This window comes from Lacerta agilis, chromosome 4, assembly GCF_009819535.1.
Source record: "Lacerta agilis isolate rLacAgi1 chromosome 4, rLacAgi1.pri, whole genome shotgun sequence".
NCBI classification, from domain to species: Eukaryota; Metazoa; Chordata; class Lepidosauria; order Squamata; family Lacertidae; genus Lacerta; species Lacerta agilis.
This window is the reverse complement of record NC_046315.1, coordinates 42134301-42154988: the sequence shown is the minus strand read 5'-3', so window position 1 is coordinate 42154988 and position 20688 is coordinate 42134301. Positions and strand designations below refer to the sequence as shown.

General features: G+C 38.8%; 1 protein-coding gene across 2 annotated transcripts in view; it reads right to left on the bottom strand.

Moving 5' to 3' along the window:
- Positions 1-283: 283 nt before the first annotated feature.
- Positions 284-20688, bottom strand: part of GBE1 (1,4-alpha-glucan branching enzyme 1) — a 156278-nt gene continuing 135873 nt past the window's right edge. Inside the window, exons 15-17 of one of the 2 annotated variants that reach the window (XM_033146824.1) lie at positions 11340-11457; positions 8898-8963; positions 284-883 (exon numbers count right to left, since the gene is read on the bottom strand). In XM_033146824.1, the coding sequence (XP_033002715.1) occupies positions 827-883; positions 8898-8963; positions 11340-11457 (241 nt within the window). In that variant the 3' untranslated portion in view covers positions 284-826. The remainder of the gene's footprint in view (positions 884-8897; positions 8964-11339; positions 11458-20688) is intronic. The other variant, XM_033146825.1, reaches the window with a different exon arrangement.

Sequence of the window (20688 nt, the reverse complement as noted above, 5' to 3'; positions counted from 1 at the left end):
TTCTAAATTACCCCAATTCCAAACTCTACTCATACTGGTGGATCTTGGGCTTGGATTCCTTCCTAAGCAATTTATTGTTTGACTTTGTTTTTAAAAAGTATGTTTGGGAATGAGCCTGTGTCTTTGTGTTTGATGTTTTAATTTGTCAGAAGCTGCCCAGAGTGGCTGGGGCAACCCAGTCAGATGGGTGGCATATAATTAATAAATTATTATCATTATTATGTGCAAGCTCTATAGGGTATAATACTTTCAGGTGTATAATTCCCCAAAATATTTTTTTCCCCCCAATAGGTTTGTTAAATCTAACAACCTTGTTTTTTTTAGTGGTTTAACATACGAAAACACTGAAAACATTTAATAAGCTTGGAACCCACTGTCAAACAAATACATAAGGCTGCCTTTGAAGGCAACAACATCATTAATTATTTATTTCTAACACAAAATGTCATCTAATGAAAAACCTGCATTCGGTACCAAAATTATAAATGGGATTGAAGCAAATAGTTGAAAACAGTGAAGGCAGTTTTTGAATTATTTCTCATAAAATACGGGAAGAGTTACTTTGAGGATACCAGCTGTTCTGAAATCTAAGTCTGTTAACAATCCGTCGAGCTGTTAACAATGCACTTTTTCTTCCTCTGATTTTAAATGCTTATTTCTTTGAATAAGCATTTAACAATGGGAAATTATAAACAAACAATAGGCACATATTTAATATGTATCTTCATATAGAAAAGTTTCCAAACAGTAAACCCCGGATATCTCTCTCTCCTCAAAATGGTGCCTGGCATTTGAGGTCATGGATCTAATTGTAGGATGGATGTCTTCAGTTTTGTATATCCATATTCTGAAGCACTATAGCCACTCTGCTTGGAATGTACACCTAAAAAAGAGAAAAGTGGGGAAAACTTACAGATTGTTCAAAATATGCCTTTGGGATGGGGCATGATACAAATCTAAATAACGTACTATAAGTGATCTACTGTTGGAATATGAAAAATACATTTAGTAACCAAACTTTCATGAAATGTGCCATCAATATTAATTAAAAGTAGAGTGCAATTATGGATGGGGCATGCTGTCTCAATGCCCACAAGGCAATAGAAATGAGGCACTCCCTTTGCCACTTCCTAAAGTTAGATCTGGTGATAGATAGGTTTAAATGCAATTACCACTAGAGGGCTCCATGTGATTTACAATCACCGATTTCAGACATCTGAGGACATTCGGGTCGATACACTGTACAGTGATAAATGACAAACTCTTACTACTGCATTTGAGCTCTATTGTGTTCTGAATTAAAGCTGCCCCAGGTCCATGATGTCATTTTCTACAGGTAAATGCAAGGTATGACACAGCAAGTTCACTTGAAAATACAGCACTGAAGCAGGTTTTATGGTATTGATTCTTGAGCAGAAAAACAAGCCACTCATTTGCCTTTGCATGTTGAGACTTAAGTTCTTTCACTGGCATTCTGACACTGAAACTTTTAATCTCATTTAACCTGATCCACTTTTTGTTTCTCTTCTTCAGAAGTACTTCTCTTAACAAGGGTGGAAAAGAACCTTTATTCCGCACAATGCTGCTTCTGAGCACAGATTAGATTCACAACTCAAAACATGAAAGATATGTTCTGTTTACCAATTACCTTGGTACGTAGTAGTTTACAGACTGCTGAATGCAATTGATCATGTAAACTGAACTCAATAACAATGCAATTAGAAAAGAGTCGGCAGATGAGTGAAGATTGCAGCCTTCCTTTTTGACAGTGCCAGTGTTTAAGACTTTCCTCCTCCTGGCATTCCTAATATAATGCTATTTTCAGCCATGTTATCTCCTAGCGAGAGTCTGACTGACGGCATGAAAAGCTTTTATAGTCGGCAACCGGAATGAAAGGTGTAAAGCAAACAGCTTTAGGAAAAAAGGAAAAGAACAGCTGATCTTCATCGAACCAGACTGTAGCATGTCCAATGCATCTCAGCTCTCGCCAGTGAACAGAGTGTTTTCCCCCCTAAGGTTTCTGTGATAAATAACTCCTACAAATCTGCTCAGCAGGGAAGAAAATGCGAAATACACTTGGGATAGCGTCACGTGCCCCCAAATGTATGTGCAAAGGGGAAAAAAATATAGCTGTAGCTTTTTTTGCACTTATTTACTACTGCAGATTTAAGTGCCAGAGGATTTATTTCCAAATCGCTTTAGATAAACCAAGTCACACAGATCTAAGCAGCTGGCAGCTTGAAACAAAGAAAATTAGCACAATGTAGAAAAGCTGCTGCATTCTAGACTATCTTTCCGGACCTGAAAAAATGTGGAAGATTACTATTGAAGGCAACTGCATTGCTGTGAAACACATACTTCAAGGAAAAGAATATGTCTGTGTGCCTTAAAATCTGACTAATTTGTGGCTATTAGACACACACACACACAACTTTGTTAGCAAGAGATCTGCTTCCACAGAATTGCATGGGGATGAATAGGTGCATTAAGCAGGTATGTACTTTAGAAACTGGTATCACACACCCAATTTAGTAATAAAATAAAATCAGATTTTGGGATTATTATTTTTTAAGAATGGTACAGTAATTGCTTTTTTAAAAAAACACCCAGCTTTAATTATTTTTAGTTGTAGTATCAGGGTACCTGAAAGGCTGTGTCCCCTGCCATCCAAAAATAAGACCTGGCCTCATAGAAGAAGTTTGATTCTTTCTCCCTGCTTGCCAAAAGAAATACTCATCTCCATCTGTCAATGCCCTGGGACTGCAGAAGCAAGAGGAAAGGGCACTCTGTCTCCACTCACGGACCAGAAGAAGAAGAGCTGCCAACTATTATTCAGGCAAGAACTCCAGCAAGAGAAAATCTGTATGTCTTCGGCTGGACATAAACAGCTACTTTCAGCTCTGCATTCTGGCTTTTAAAAGCTTTCCCTCTCTGCTTCTTTCCCTTGTGTGATTTTGTCAGCCTTCTGACAGTGCCTGACACTTAAAAAAGAATGATGTAAGCCACTTTGGGAGACAATGTTTTTTTTTTAAAAAAAAGATTAAAAATATAGTAACTACATAAACAAATGAACTGTATTTAAAAATGGCCTGATGTAAATAAATTATATATTATTGTTATACAACCAAGCCTACGTTGAGCCTGCTTTTCTGTGTAAAAGATGACAAACTATAAAGCATCTCCAACCTGAGGTCAAGCATAAAAAATATGATGTAACTGGTCATACAATATTATGACAAACACCTAATTGCAAATTCAAATGTATCCCCATCGTGTTCTATGATTTCCTTGATATTGTATGTGGGCTGGAACTGGTCTGTGACAGTAATAATAAATTTCATTTCATGATTATGTGGTTTGCTTAGCGCCCTTACACAGGGAATGAAAGAAAAACCCATTACTTCCACAGTTGTCCATTTGTTTTTCAGAACAGCTGTGCTGGCTGGGACTGATAAGGAAACATGGTCCAAAACATCTGGAGGGCACCAAGTTGGTGAAGGCTGTACTAGCAGATATAGTTCAGTTGTGTGCATTACTTGTCTGAAGTTTTTAGAGTGTACTCATAGGTACTATGAAGACTGTTCAGCTGAAAGCTAGAATGTTCTATTTTTATTTTTAAAAAACTATCTAGGAAGCCTATTTATTCAAGTGATGTATGAATGGGCTTGGTATATATCCTTGGAGGTTACAGAGGCACTTATTCTAATATAGCACATGCAGTTTAGGCAGCTTTTTGCCAGCAGTTTTTTGTATCTTGTTCCTGATAAGGACACAGCTGGTAAGGCTTGGATGAGGAAGGCTATCTGTTTCTCCTTTCACCTTTTGGTTCTTGCACTTTCTGTCTTACCTCTTCCTCTCCATTTCCCCCTTTCGTACCCCTTTCCACTGAGGATCTTTAGGGACAAAAGGCAGAGAAACAAACAGGGGAGGAAGCACAGCTATGAGGGTGCAACAACGATAGCAAAACGTATTTGTCAGATCATCTTTGCCATTCTGTTCCCTGTTTTAAAACGGTGTATCTTCTAGTTACAAACCCTTGGTCTATGCAAATGTCTATTTAAAAAGGCAAACTTAAAAAAAGGAGAGAGCCTATATTACATCCTCGAAAGTCAATATATAAATCTTTGTCAGAAAAGTAATGGGTTGGATCCAAAGGACTCCTCACAGCGATTTCATAATTTTGTCAATGCTCTATTACGAACCAGATCTTTGAATCCCAAATATTGATTCTCTGGAAATATTAGTCTCCAAGGACAAACTCTCTTTCTTCCATTAAGGGATTACACAGCTTAGTCGCTTATATTAAGAAGTGCTGCTGAAGACTTGCATACCATGAATTAGTTGGGCTTCTTAAATCACTTTCACATGACAATATTCCTCAACAGTTATCACACAAAGGGGAAAAATGTATGTATTACTGTCACGAGGGATGAATTCACACACAAGAAACATGCATTTTCATAATTTTCCTACTGATTTTTTTTTTAACGAAAAACATTTGTATACTGTGTTTCTTTATAGCCATTTGATTTCGGTCAAACAAAGAACTTGTGTGGTGAGGTATGTTAGGTAAGACTTAATGACTTGCCCAACACCACTCAAATTAACTGGGAAAGAACAGAATCAGAATTGTTAACCCCTAAACTAGCACTTTAGTTGCTGTACCACATGGGCTCAGTATATCTGTAAAAAGGTCTGTGAGAAAGGATATTTAGACAAGATGCCTGTTAAGGGCCCTACATTTCAATTAGCTTCAATTGTTCTAACCTGGCCCTATTTTTTTAAACAGCACTTATGCTTCTGACAGTATCTGGACATAATATCTGCCCCAGACATTCAATTCTCTTTCATTCCTAGGATGGAAAACACTCTATTCAGAAGACTGATGTAGGATCCTTCTTTGCCGACTCCTTGTCAGTTTCCAGCACACAAAGACAATAAAATACAACAAAGGTTGAAAACTTTCTCCCCAAACAGAAGAACCACCATCCACAGAACCCTTGCACTGTCAGAACTGAGCTTTTTGTTGGCTCTTACCCAAACCATTGCCAACTCCAAGTATCAATTCAGAATATCCAGTCTCACCTATAACACATGGGTAATAGCATATTGGTGGCAATTCACGCCAAATCCCTCTTTCAGTTGGTTCATGTACATGTTGGTTCATGTAGGTGGACACTTGCAAGACTCTGCAGGGATTGTGCTGTTGTCTCTCAATAACACCTTCTGGAAATGGCACTTCTGGCAGGAGTGGATTACCTTACCACTGTGCCATGTTCACAAAACTAGTCCAAAAAAGATGCCGTGGCTGAAGGCCACTGAAAGGTCCAAGATAACTATCAGGGTTACATTCCACCTGTTTTCCATTAAGGCAGAAAGGCAGCTTCTGTGCCAAAACCAAGCAGGTATAGATAACGTCTTACCCAAAAGGAACTGCACGGAAAACACTCTCAGGAATACCTTACTCAAGAATGCAACATTTATGACTGACTGGATAACACTCCATGGCTGATGGATAAGTTTCTTCACTACCATCACTGCTCATCTCTCATCCTGCTCCATTCACCTCAGATGTCTGATAAAACAGGGAGCTAACTGGATCTGCACTCTGGGTGAGGGCACTTGGTTATGATCGTGTCAAGTGCCTGAGTCATCTCAGCATTCCACAGAGAGATTAGAGCTCTGACAGGACAGCTGCACAAAGTGGAAACTCCCTAAGGGCACTCAAGTATCTTATCAGATTCCATTAGCCTCTGGGAGCAGACCGTTCTGATAGATTCAACATGCCATCCTCCGGGAAGACAAAGAAATTAGTGAAAAACACAGCTCCTCCAAACACTTAGCCACTCATTCAAAGTGTGGGCCTGCCACATCAAACTAACGGCATGAACATTTCATTGGGTGTGCAATGAAATGTACAAAATAGCAAGCATTTGTTCGGAAAAGTACCTTATTTAGTGTAAATAAATGACCACATTAATTTGTGCATTAGAACAGGTGAAATAAACAGGTGAAAATAATACAGCTAAATGAGAGGCTGCCATAGAATAGTGCACAGAAACTATCAACTAATGAATGCATGCCATGAATCCATGGAAAATAGGGAAATACAAAATGGTCAGCATATACTTCTCACCTCTAAAAAGTGTATATTTGCTACTTTGTTGTACCTGTCTTTCTCAAAAAAGTCAAGAATGGCATACATAAATGTTACAAGGTATCTCCCATTCTTGTGGCTTACTTGCCTAAGATTACAAGCACTTACCTAGAGGACTTAATTCTGAGTAGACATTTAGAGAATTGAGCTGTTCAACTTCAGCAGTAGAGCTGTGCCATATACTTTCAATACCTACTAAAGACCAGTCCCCCCCCCCACTTGCTGACTTATTATTATTATTTATAAAGCTCCTAGCTTGATTCAAATACATACTTCTTACATCAGAACAAAATAAAAGATAAAAAATTCCTTCCAGTAGCACCTTAGAGACCAACTAAGTTTGTTCTTGGTATGAGCTTTTGTGTGCATGCACACTTCTTCAGATACACTGAAAGAGAAGTCACCAGACCCTTATATATAGTGAGAGAGTGAGGGGGGGTATTACTCAGAAGAGTGGTGGGAATGGGTGATTGGCTGATGGGTGTGGAAAACCTGTTGATGACTGTTAACGACTGTAATTAGTGTTGAAGTGTTCTCCTCTGAATGAGTACAGGGCTCCACAAAAGGTATAAGCAGTATAGACAAAGTGCTGTTGTGCTCATGTCCAGCTTGTAGGTTTCCTACAGGCATCTGGTCAGCCACTGTGAGAACAGGACGTTGGACTAGATGGGCCATTGGCCTGATCCAGCCATCTCACCTTATGTTTTTATGTAGAGGTACACAATAAACTACCTACAGCACCACCCTCCATTTATATTGCAGGTAACAAAAAAGAAGAAAATTTGGGTTTATCTTGAGTTAAGGTATTGGCAAATAAAGACATGTTTATCAAAAAGGTGACCCCTTACATAATTAAAAACAGTTAGCAAATGAGTACCATTTGGTTATAAGTACTGAAGTAATGATGAACGACCTTGAAAGAGATAAGTCAGGAAGGAAGCAAAAATAGCAAGGAAAATATTATTTGGATTAGTGATGAGTGGAGAAATGAGGCGTTTGGATAATTAACATGTATCTGAATCCCAGCTAGCCTTGTTGGATTTTAAAACTGTTAATAGCTTAAAAACCTGTTCCTGTATAACAGACTGCGTGTCTGCCCATATGCCATTACCGTAACTGCAGCAAGCAACTTCTTGGTGTAATGAACCTTACAACTTCAATTTATCACTTGCTTTTTCTCACGTATTTTTCACATGACACTCTTCTCCCACTTTCCCCATCTCTTTTCCCTTGGACAGATTTAACGTAGCCTTATCCCGCCACAGATGCTATTTGGATCACAGATACACTCTTGCAAATTTGTACTTGGCATTTTATGTGGGCTTGTTGATGTTGCTTTTGTTCTGGTGCATGGAAACACCTAAGTGCTTCAAGCGGATGGATCTTGGCAGCCTTAGCTAAAGTGCATAGCCATTACAAAATCACTTCTAACAGAATTACGTAAGTTTGGTTCTGTATTGTTCTTTCATCTCCTTAGGGCTAAAGGTACTGCCCTCAACTAGAGACAGAACGTACTTACTGTGGGAATTATATACAATATAATTTTATTTAGGATGGAGTCAGTGTCTTGGTTTTTATTTATTTCATATATTTATATCCCAATGTGGCTGCATCATCTGCTTTCAGACCATGCCCTGGGTTCTTGCTCATGATGAGACATTGGCATATTTGGGATTTGCGACAGAATCCCCACCATTGCTGATTATACACCATGGGAGCTTCCAATGAAACATGTATTTTAGATCACCTGCATGTCTCAAAATAGGAGCTGTTTGCTCTGCTTGTATCTTTCTGCTATGCATGTCCTCTCCACTGGTGATGAATACTGTAGTCTGGATTTTGCAGGTAGTTCCAGGAAATGAAGGCCCACTTTTGGACGGGAACCAGAAACAAGCAAGCTCCCCCTATTCTCTTCAACTTTGATTTTATGAGAATGGAAATGACTCTTTCCCCCAATCATGCATTAGTCATCTGTAGATACTGCTTAGTTGGAGTGGGACTGTACTTTTAGTCCTGTCTCTGACATCACATTACCATCCTCAAACAACTGTGTGTTGCCACAGCTGTCTAAAGCGGAAGTGTGCTTCTATTCACATGTAGGGGCTCTCTGCAACTGGGACACCTGCATAACTCAATGTCCCAATTACATGGCACCCCTACAAGTGAACAGGAGTGTGTTTGAGGAACAAGGGTCCTCACGCCATTTCTGCTGGATGGAATTGTTCTGAATAGCATGAGCTGTGATAAGGCTGGGGGGAAGAAATGAAAAGAATTTTGAGATCCGCTTGTCAGCTGATCAGGGCTCCTTCAGCTCACAGACATGGAACAAAAGTGTTATTTTTAGCAAACCTTTGTACAGTCTATAGCTTACAGAAATATCAACATTGTTTCTGTAAGTCCAGATGCACAATACATGGCATGCTGTGCTGGAAAAATAAGAAACTTCCATATACTATGTCAGACCACTGGTCCCTCTTGCTCAGTATTGTCTACCATGATGTGGCCTTCCAGGATTTCAGACAGATAGGGTTTTCCCCAGCATGACCTGGAGACACCAGGGACTAAACCTGGCACCTTCTGCATGCAAAGCAGATGTTCTACTATTGATCTATGGTCCTATGGTGGTGGTGTGGGGATTAAAATTTAATTGGCTCCAGGCACTGAAGAAGAGGATCCTGCCCTTCAGAGGGGGAGGGAAGTGCTACAGTTTTGGCTGGCACACTTTTATCTGCAACTTTACCTCCAGGTAGTATGTGTGCTGTTGTCCTCGGGGCTGGCGATCACTTGCACTCAGTGAATTGGGTTGCTGAAGGATATAAAGGAAAAGTGTGACCCACACTTTTGGGCTTTGTAACTAACATAGTAGTGCACTTGCCATGCCACAACCTGCAGCTACTTCAAAACTATATTAGTTCATTCATTACTTGGATTCTATCTCCCTGCCCACCCTACATGCTTTATTTCACATGCACTTGCCAAGATCCTTCTTTACCATAGTTTTAGCCCCTGGGCATGTTGATTTTCTACTATGCATCACCAATATTCATGCCAACTTGGAAGTAAGGTATGGTTAATAAGACACACAATTATTATCTTACACTATAAGCTGTGTTAATGTTTACTGCTAGAGCAGTGGAAGGGGAAATGGGATAATGGTATTATTGTGTTATTTCTTGGGATTCAATTTGATTTTTGACCAAAACATAATATTTTGTTGCTTTGGCTTCTGTTGTGTGTGTGAAATAGATACTTAATTTCCCACTGAATGCAAAATGTAGCAGCAGAATAAATATACATTTCTTCCAGAAATGGTAAACTAACCATTCACAATGTTTTAAAGGTTTAAAGTGGTACAAAACTTGGGTAACCAAAACTTCCTATTTCCTCAAAGAGAAAGAAAAATTAAGTTAGAAACAATTTAGGGATTTTATTAACAAACATTATAATGCTTAACATGGCATGGTAATTGTAGGATAAACAACTTGATATTGGCAAATTTGCCTATGTTGAAATGGTTAGATGCAATATGAATCAAATGCAATTCCTCTGAAAAGTTCTAATATAGCTTTAAATACAAAACAAGAATCCGTACACTTTCAGTGTTTGCTTGGCTTGACAAAGTGATGCCTTCAAATTTCATCAATGACTGTCAAACCTCCTCCCTGCAACCACCCCCCCCCCAAAAAAAAATCCTAGCCATTTGATAGTAGTGTATGGAAAGGCACGACAATTTGTTTATTCCAAAAACGGGCAGCCTCTGAATCAGACCGTTTCTGAAGCACCAAACTAAGGTCCAAACCAAGTTTTCTGGTTGCTGCATACCCAAACTGAACTATGAGCCAGGAATGTGGTCAACTATCTTATCCTGTAAGGCCTGCAAGTCTGGAATGGATGCACCCATTATACTAATATTTGTGAGAAGGGCTTCAAATTTCTAGTGATGTAACCATTTTCTTCAGTAAGTTGCTAAGAAAAATGAAGATAGTAAAGTCCATATATAATGTAAATGCGTAAGTAAATTTAGAGATTCCACCTAAACATTAGGAAGAACTTCCTGACAGTGAGAGCTGTTCAGCAGTGGAATTTGCTACCAAGGAGTGTGGTGGAGTCTCCTTCTTTGGAGGTCTTTAAGCAGAGGCTTGACAGCCATCTGTCAGGAATGCTTTGATGGTGTTTCCTGCTTGGCAGGGGGTTGGACTGGATGGCCCTTGTGGTCTCTTCCAACTCTATGATTCTATGATTCTACTGGAAGAACTCGAAAGAATGATATACAAAAAAGGCAAGCATGTACACAGACTATTCACATACCTCTTTGGATGACAGTATTAAAGTATAGCCAATATAGTGAGCTGATAATTTGTATGAAATAAAGTGTATCAGGATAATGGGATATGGTTATAAATGTAAAATAGAACTGAAACAATGGGTTGTATCCAATTCAGAGTAGATGTTCTGAATTTAATGGACCTAAATCAGCTGTCTATTGGGTCTCCTCTAAGTAGGACTAACATTGTGTGTAAGCCAATGAATCAAAGAAGCAAAAATATTCTCACCACATACTATCATGTTTTTAGGTTACCGAGAAAAAAAGAGAGGTATGGTTGCTAAGTATAACTGAAAGTGAAAACAATTCATGGAACCCTAATAAAAAAGCATATGTATCTACAGAACTTTGAAGAATTGTCAAACTAGTAATTTGTTACTCCTTGTTTAGGGGGTTCCCTAAGTCACTACTGGAAAAAATTAGGATGTTGAGGCCAGTTCATGCAGCCAGACTCAAACACACACAGAGTAAAATTCAAAGTTTTTATGTAAAAGGAAATAGGAAAACATGCAAGTTACCGAGACACAAAAATGCAACAATTCAGATTTAAACAGCATGAGAAAGAAAAGGCACACTAAAACGGTTTCATGCTTAGTTATTTCAGATAATTGTTGTATCTTGTTCAGTTATACTTGATATAGTATATTGAGGAACATTATTGTCCAACTATCAGTTGGCTCAAGTCACACCGCATTCGCTGATGACCTTTAGTTTAATCTTAAAATTTTCATGCAAACTTCAGTAGTCATATTTCAGAGACAAAAGGCATAATGCAGGTTTTTAATAGGGAATTAAAAATGTTAACTATCACTGCAGACATACCTTTGCAGAAGTGAAGTAGAAAAAAAATGTACTTACCAAAATAGAATTAGGCCGACAGTTATGTCCATACTCCTGTGAGAAGAAGTCTGTATTATGGTCCAGTCTGCTATGTCCTGCATACTGCGGAGCATCAGAATCCAGTGCAATTTTATACTTAAGGTAACGGTTAAGGAATTTACACTCAGCATAAATTGAAAACATTTAATAATAAATGGAACCAAAGCAACTTAAAACTACCGAAATGAACTTTTCATGTAATATAACACCTAGAGATCCCAAGTGTGTTTGCCACACTACTCTAGAACATTACTCTAAAAGAGAAGTGCAGTCTATTCCCCAACTATATGTAACAGAATACTATCAACTGTAGCAGCAAATGTATCCCTCAGATTTACTAGTCATCTATTTTACTAAAAGTTTAGTAAGAATATAATCTTGTAAGCACTGTGTTTTGTACCAATGACACTGAAAATGGTGGTTCTTCCTCACCTGGATTCATAGAAAGTTTCGAATTCACCCTCTTTTGTGACAGCAGCACTAACATAACTAATAATCATTTACTGTGGTAAGTCATTATCAGAGTAGACCCATTGAAAATAAATGCACTACTAAGTATGACTTAATTGGATATCACCCTTTGCATGTAACTACTACTACTACTACTACTACTACTACTACTACTACTGGGAAAAGAGTTTCTTAATGGAAAAGTCAAAGACCTAGTTTGCATGACACAGTAAACCAAATTTAGGCTTATCCAGACCATGCCAATGTGTGGGCTCCCAAAGAGAAGCTTCATCCCAAACCATACTTTGACTTTCTATCAGGCAAACCAGGCCAATGAAGTAATGGCAATTGGAAACTATCTCAAGAACTGGCTTTGCTTTCAAAAAGTTTTACTGGCAAAAGAAAAACAAAACAAAACTTAAAAAAGAGTGAAGAGTAACATGTTTGGAACAATGTTCCAGAACCTTAATTTTGAGCTGGGTAAAAAACTTTCGGATGGAGCCTCCACTAATAGGATTAGAGCAGAATGAAGCCATGCTTGTTCTTTTGATGACTCAAAGTGCTCTAAGGCTTCATTGTTTGTTCAGCCTTTTGATCAAGTCTGAGGACTGCGATGCTAACGGAATTGGTATCATTTATATCTTTTGACACAACTCGCTCAGCTGAATTGGGCTTTAGCAACAAGTTACAATTGTTTTTATTTATGCATCCAACCATCAGGAAGGAAGTCTGAAATACTGCATAAAGATGCTAAAATTGGAAGTCTGGTTATTGAGAAAACAAATAAATTTATTGCCATAGGGTTGCATAATTCCATGATTTGTCATAAGAATGTGGCTCACCTCAAACGTCTTCATTTCCAGTACTAATCCAATTTGTTTCTGAATGCCACATGATAAATGTTTAGGGTTTTTTTGGGGGGGGTAATAATGATTATATTGTTATTGACATTCCATAAAATGGTTTATTATCTAGCACTTTCTTCAAAACAAAGAAGAGATTTTAAGTTAAGAAAAGTTCCAAGTTGTGATGAATCATGAGAGTTTAGGCTATAGTTCTATTGATAGTTGTTGTTGTTGTTGTTTAGTAGTTTAGTTGTGTCTGACTCTTCGTTACCCCATGGACCAGAGCATGCCAGGCACTCCTGTCTTCCACTGCCGCCTGCAGTTTGATCAAACTCATGTTGGTAGCTTCGAGAACAATGTCCAACCATCTCATCCTCTGTCATCCCCTTCTCCTTGTGCCTCCATCTTTCCCAACATCAGGGTCTTTTCCAGGGAGTCTCCTCTTCTCATGAGGTGGCCAAAGTACTGGAGCTTCTACTGATAGTACTTCTGTCCTATTTTTAAAATCTACTAGTGTGATTTTATTTTGATCAAGTTTGGGGAAATTACCAGCCTGGGCTGCCTGTAGACCATGGGTAGGCAAACTAAGGCCCGGGGCCCAGATCCAGCCCAATTGCCTTCTAAATCTGGCCCAAGGACGGTCTGGGAATCAGCGTGTTTTTACATGAGTAGAATGTGTGCTTTTATTTAAAATGCATCTCTGGGTTATTTGTGGGGCATAGGAATTAGTTCACACACACACACACACACACACACACACAGTCTGCCCCTCCCACAAGGTCTGAGGGACAGTGGACCAGCCCCCTGCTGAAAAGGTTTGCTGACCCCTGCTGTAGACTCTTCCTTACCTCTGAACCAGTGGGTGTCCTGCCCCAAGCCTAATAGTTGCACCAAGAGGCAGAGGGAACTACAGTGGTACCTTGGTTTGCATATGTCTTGGATTACAAACACATCAAACCCGGAAGTATTTGTCCTGGTTTGCAACTTTTTTTGGATTACAACCCATTTTTTTTTCTCATTATGAACAATTTTTTTTGGCAGGCCCCATTGGCGAAAGTGTGTCTTGGGTACAACCAGTATTGGTTTACAAACGGATCTCTAGAATGGATTATGGTTGTAAACCAAGGTACCACTGTATTTTCTTTCATCTTTGAAAATTTTTATTGCAAATATACACAACATATATAAAACATAATAAACACATTATAAATAGTGATGAATAATATCTTATCAGCAAAAGGTGCTAGCTCACTATGAAAACCTTAAACTTTTTTAGCTGTGGGAATATTTGATATTTTTATTTATATTTTGTGTTGCTTTTTTGTAGTTTACCACCCTGAGCTTCTTGGAGGGGAAGGCAGTATTAATCAATAATAGAAAACAATAATTTGACATTTACATTTTATTAATCAAGATGAATATGCGCAAGATGCTTCATCTGATATCTTAGCAACAAGATGATTCTAGTATGGCAAATGCTCTGTAATTAATATCTGTATTAGATTGTTGTTTCATATAATAAATAAAAGGCACCCACAGTTGCTCAGATGTTTGCTTCTTTTGTCTGTCTTCATGTAAATGAGCAAAATCTGTTAACTTGACCTTTGAAGCTATTTACCGCACATAATCCTTTCCTTTTATGTTGGTGCTAGACAGCATCTATTTCGGAGACAAAACTGTTTTTGCTGCCGTTGAAAGATATGTGTGTGTGTGTGTGAATGATTTCTATCATTACAGCATTTCAGATAGAAGGGTTTGCCTTCCACTCTGCCTGTGCTGAAAATCTTACAGAAAAAATGGTACCACTGGGTAAAAGGTCTATAGAAGGAAGCTTGTTGTATGAGTGTGCACTCTCTTCATACTGTATTATGGAACCATGACCATACAGCAGGCTTTGCTGTACAGGCATCCGCTGCCCCAACATGAGACCAGCAGGGCCAGTGAACCTAGCTCCCCCCTTCAGAATACTGCAGCAAGAAGTCAGGTCTCTGCTCTCTTCCTCCACACAATTACAACCACGTCGGAGGAAACACCACAGGTGGTTCATAGTCTACTTTTTGCTCTTTAAGCAGCAGCTTTATGACTTCAACAACCAAAGCCTGCTTCCCAGCTAAATCTTTGTACTTGGTGTTGACCGTTGATGGTTACACCTGGCACAGCTGCCCAGGAGAAAATGCTGCACTCTATATTTCCATGTTGCTCAAGCAAGCTCTCATCACCACATGTGCAAAATTAACTTCCCATACCATGGCCAAGAGTGCTAACGTGCTTTCTGCTAGAACACAGAGTTAAAAAAGCCACACATGCAGAATTAAATGACTTTGAACTTCTTCCGTACTTTTCCAGCAACGGCAAACCAAACTGCACCATCCCAGTCATGACTCCAACTGATGTAGCAACAGCATATATAACAACTATCAGGGCTGATCATTATGCTGTTTGACACCATTTCCGAAGGTTTAGATATGAATTCTTGTTGGGTCTCTCTCTACGAAAAAGTATGTCTCCCATCTTTGTTTTCCAGCAACCGTTGTTAGTATTCATGCTTTGATGCTCCAGCAAACAGAGATGTTTAGATAATATATTCACATTTCACAGCCAAGGGATTGAGATATGCTTTTTGCATTCCTGTTATCTTTAGTTTTCACCTTGTTAACTTGCTCTTCCTTCCATTGTACTTCAACCAACATATGCATATATAAAACACAAACTTGTACCAGTTTCACCATGAGATGAAGCAGGCTTTTGCCTATAGAAACTCATGTCACAATAAGCCAGTCGGCTTTCAAAATCCCACAGCACTTTTGTCTGTTTGAAAGAAGCAACAGAACATACAACCACCCAAACTGTCCAAGACTCCAGTACTGGGGCTTCCCAGTTCATTTTTTTATTATTATTCTTGGCACGCACAAAGTGATTGGGTAACTCCAGCTCCAGTGCGTACATCAGAGCATCTGCGGGCATACTGGAGATATTGGACTATATAAAATTCTAAAAGAGTTAATATTCATATAGTTCATACTTAGTTTTAGGCTATAGTTTTTCCTCAGTTTTTAACTGCTAGCTCTATTGCCTTTCATATAATGCCAAGCTCCAAAAGCTGGAAAACCTAAAACACTGGCACACTCTATTTTATAAATATGCCTAAATGGCTCCTTGTTTTATTGTCACAGACCACACAGAGACCTATAAAGAACAACTTCATATAGTCTCTCTGGTGCCTTTTAAAACTCAGCACCAGCAAATGCTTCTACAGTGTCACTGTAGTTTATGAATGTGAGCATAATGTTTCCCACCGGCATTTCTACAGTATATGTTACATTTTATAATTCATCATTGTTGCCGAAAGCTCTGACATCTTTAAAGGCTGCTTTAAATTTATTTACCAGCAAATGAAAATGTTTATAGCTTTGTTAATTTTAAGAATAATATATATGGTCACATCTCCCTAAGCAAGGCTATGGAAGTAATTCTAACAATGCTATATTTACCTAATGATATTTTCCTCTTGCTCCACTCTATATCTCTCTCAATTTGCTGTAATAAAATTACTCATAAACATGTTAAGAAATTTTTCACAAATGGAGAAAGGAACGGAAAAACAGTTTTCATACAAAGAGACCTAAACTGTCCCAAAAATAAGTTCACTGTGGGTTCAATTCCTTTAGCATTTGAAAATATTGAAAAGTCTCTAGTGGGGGAACTGAGCCAATTTCCCTATTTCCTGCCTAAAAATCACTGGAAAAGTTTCTGCATAGCACGTGTGTCCATGTCAGCGTCACATGATACGGAGATGATATACCGTATTGGCCCAAATATAAGCCACACCTGAATATAAGCCGCACCTTTATAATTCAAAGGGGGGGGGGGGAGGAGAGAGAAAAGACAATACAGTGGTACCTCTGGTTAAGAACTTAATTCGTTCTGGAGGTCTGTTCTTAACCTGAAACTGTTCTTAACCTAAAGCACCACTTTAGCTAATGGGGCCTCCTGCTGCCGCTGCAACGCCAGAGCACAATTTCTGTTCTTATCCTGAAGCAAAGTTCTTAACCTGAAGCGTTATTTCTGGGTTAGCGGAGTTTGTAACCTGAAGCGTATGTAACCTGAGGTACCACTGTACCTGAATATAAGCCGCTCCCATAAAATTCTGGAGGCACTCACACCTGTTCCCGTTTTACTGTATGTCTTTTTCAGCAGGAATGTCGTAAAAGCCAAATTTTGTATGGTCCTGAATTTAAGCCGCACTTAAACTTTTCAAGGTCGGAATTTGGAAAAAAGGTGAAGCTTATATTCAGCCCAATACGATTCTGTGATAGCCATATAACATTTCCTGCATGTTGTACAGGCAGCCCTACTATTGCAGCTACCACAGGAAACTATTAACGCAGGCTGGGGGTATAATATGACTACATACTCCCTAGTCTCTGCCTGTCCTCCCTTCAATCACCCTCCAGTAGTATAGACAAGAGGGAGATGGAATGAAACTGGGGTGCATGCATACAACTTCATTCAGCCTCACAGTTGCAGACACCAACCTTGGATGGAACATGTCAACTACTCCACTGGAGTTTCTTCACAGGCAGTGAGGTTATGCATACCACACAGATATTTTTTCAATAACCAATAGTTTTCTCAGACTAATTCATTCAGGCTCATCCCAATTATACCTCAGACCTGGACAGGTTTCCTTTATAAATATTTCTGTCATTCATATTTGAAATGAGGACTAATAAGTACTTCCATTGCTTCTTGTATAATACCATTATTTTCATCTTCTACTCTAGCTGAAGTACAGAAGAGAGACCAAAGACAATCCGTTTGAAAACAAAACAAAATGCATTATCTTTACTGTTCGTTATATACAACAAACGAAGAAACCCAATGAACCCATGCACAGAATGAGCTTAAAATGAGAATCTTGTGATTATCTATTATATGACGTACTTAATTATTATGCTTTTGATGTTTTCAAACTAATTCTTAAAGCAAAGCATTATTTTTCAAAAAATCTTATGCCGGCTTAATGACACATAAAACATCATTAGGTAAATTCAAACCACATATAAAGCAGAAAATTAGTATTTCACCCATAGCATAAACGATAATTGTCATTTATGAAGATTATGATACGGCATAATTAAGACCTTTTGTTTAGAGAAGGCTGATGAGAATTTATGCCCAATTGCTGAAAAATGTGGCATGCCAGCATTGATCAAAGTATTAATGGGGGAACTATTAGCTTTCTTCCTTTCTGATTTCATTTCTGTAGACATTCGTCATGAATCTTAGAAAAGAAACAGTTCTGGTCTGTCACAGATAAAACAGTCCTCTAGGAAAATATTTTAATGGCAGGTTTCAACAGCTGTAATAGTCTCGGAAAGGACTGCAGTTCTGAGAAAGGGGTGGAGCACAGTAGCAGAGCACATACTCGGCAGGCAAGATGTCCCAGGTTCAATCCTAGAGGTCTAGTTCAATCCTAGGCATCTCCAGTTGGGTTCAGCCAGTGCTACTGAGAGCCAGATGGGCTAACAGTCTGATTCGGTATAAGTCTATATCCCTAATGTGACCCCCTTTCCTAATCCAAAATACTTCAAAAACACAGAAAAACGTGACATAAGGATAATACAGATCATTGGCATTATCTTGAGACCTCCAATCATGTAGATGTCTAGATTCAGAAGAACATTTGTGAAGTTGTAAGGATGTGATTCTTTTTGTGACAGCTGATCTGGTTATTTCATTTTAAATAGAGGTCACAATAAAGGCTGAAGCGACTTTTGCATAAACTGAAAGGATAAAATAAAGTAAGAACAGCATCTTTTGTACAGTATTGTCGAGGCCCTAAAATATTGAAGCCTCTGGCGTAATAAAATAATTACATGTTGTACAATACGGGGGGGGGGGATCCACAGCTGCTGATTTATGTCACTCCCCAACCCATGGGTCACCAAATTAAGCTAAGGCTTAATTCTTCCTTCTCAGCTGTAATGTTGCTATGAAACCACTCTTCCCCACTGTAATTAGGCTTGGTAAGAACTTGGGGTTTTTTCGTGCCTAATTTTTGTGAGAGGGGATTTTTGTGAATCTCCTTTTTGGAGTTTGCAGCTGGGAGGGAAAGCTTCCTGACTCTCCAACTGCACCCTCCAGGAAGAGGAGTTGGGGAGGGGAGGAAGAGCAAAACATGCACACATATGAGCTTTATTATTATTATTATTATTATTATTATTATTATTATTATTATTATTATTATTATTTATATGCTGCCCATCTGACTGGGTTACCCCAGGCACTCTGGGTGGCTTCCAACAAATTAAACACAATATGACACCAAACATTAAAAACTTCTCTATACAGGGCTGCCTTCAGGTGTCTTCTAAAAGTCAGATAGCTGTTTATTTCCTTGACATCTAATGGGAGGGCATTCAACAGGGTGGGTGTGACTACCGAGAAGGCCCTCTGCCTGGTTCCCTGAAGTATATACGTGTGTGTGTGGCACTATGACAGTTTCTTCAGTTTGCAAATGTGCCCTGCTGCAATAAGCTGTGCCTGAAAACGGATCTCCTTTTGTTTCATTCCTATGAACCCTATCTTGTGTGGCCAAGAAGAGAAGATTTTTCACCTGGCCTTCATCCGTGAAAGGCAACAGGGTTTTTAAATGTTATTTTACCACATTTATATACTACCTGGATATACACTATTCACAACTGTGTCCTAATAGTGACCAGACCGAGCCACCCTTCAGCAAGGTAGCAGCTGCCTCATGTGCCCAGGGACAAATTGGAAGTCTCAAGTGGGGGTCTTGTTTGTGATAGGCATGAGTTCTCTATTAATTGCGTCCAAGCAAAAGAAACTCAGTTTTATGGTGCAACATATATGCAGAAAAGTCATTAATGGTTTGTTTTGTGAATACATTTTCCACCAATTTGAATGTATTGAAGATTATGATAGTCACTTGTCTGTTTTCTAGTTTATTTACAATGACCAATAATTATTTTTTTCTTACATAGAGTCTGGAGAACAGATCCTTTTTCACAATAAAATTATTTTTTAAAGGAAGTATTTAATTGCAACCTCACAACTAATGAAGCCTGGCCAACTTTCCCCAGGAAACTGAAACTTTTTTTCCATTACTCTAAGCTGTCTGTACCACAAAATGTTGTGAAAACAACTTAAATGCATCAGCAAATACTGAATTTATTTCACTCTACTTTTAAAAATAAAAATTAAAGTTTTGCTTACCAGGAGTTGTCGCTCTACAGGGTGTCCTCTGAAGCTTTCCAGAGTATTCCAGTATCTCACCTTACACATGTGCAGTTCTAGACCTGGGACTGTGCAGATGCCGCAACAAACTAGTAAAAAGCATGCCGCTTGACTACTACGGTACATTACGTGAAATCTGAATTTCATTCCAAAGCCCTTCCTGCCCGGACACCATTTCAACAGTAGGTGAAAAGTGTTCTCATTCACTGATATTAACCTTAACAGATGAAGCACCTTGATGGAGCTTGGCATTTGGCTGATCCTAAATTAAATTCTTTGTCTTCATTTTATATAAAGCTTGAATTCTAATAACCAGGGACAGTTACATAACTGCACTTCAAAGCAGCGAGCAAACCAAGCAGCTACAAAGCAACATCCTTGCCTTGGGCAATCACACTCCAGTGACTCATTCAAGTGACCTTATTTGCTCATTAGAAGCTCTAGGTGCAGGTTGCAAATGTCAGGGAGCTTAAATTTACATCTTTAAGAAGTACAGCTACCTGAATTTTAATGCTAATCTCCCTGAGATCTCAGGCCATATCTAACATTATTTACTTAGCTATCCAGTGACATACTGCTCCATCCCTACAATGAATCTACATTAGTATGCCCTTCACCCTAGTTATTAAATTGTTTGATGCTTCATGTGGTATGCAAAACTAGAAAGCTTGCAGCTGAGGTAGCCCTTTCTCTTTGACCCTTTGCAAAACCTTTTTTTAAAGAAAAGCATCAACATACGTTTCAGGCACTGCAGTGACATTATCATGCACACT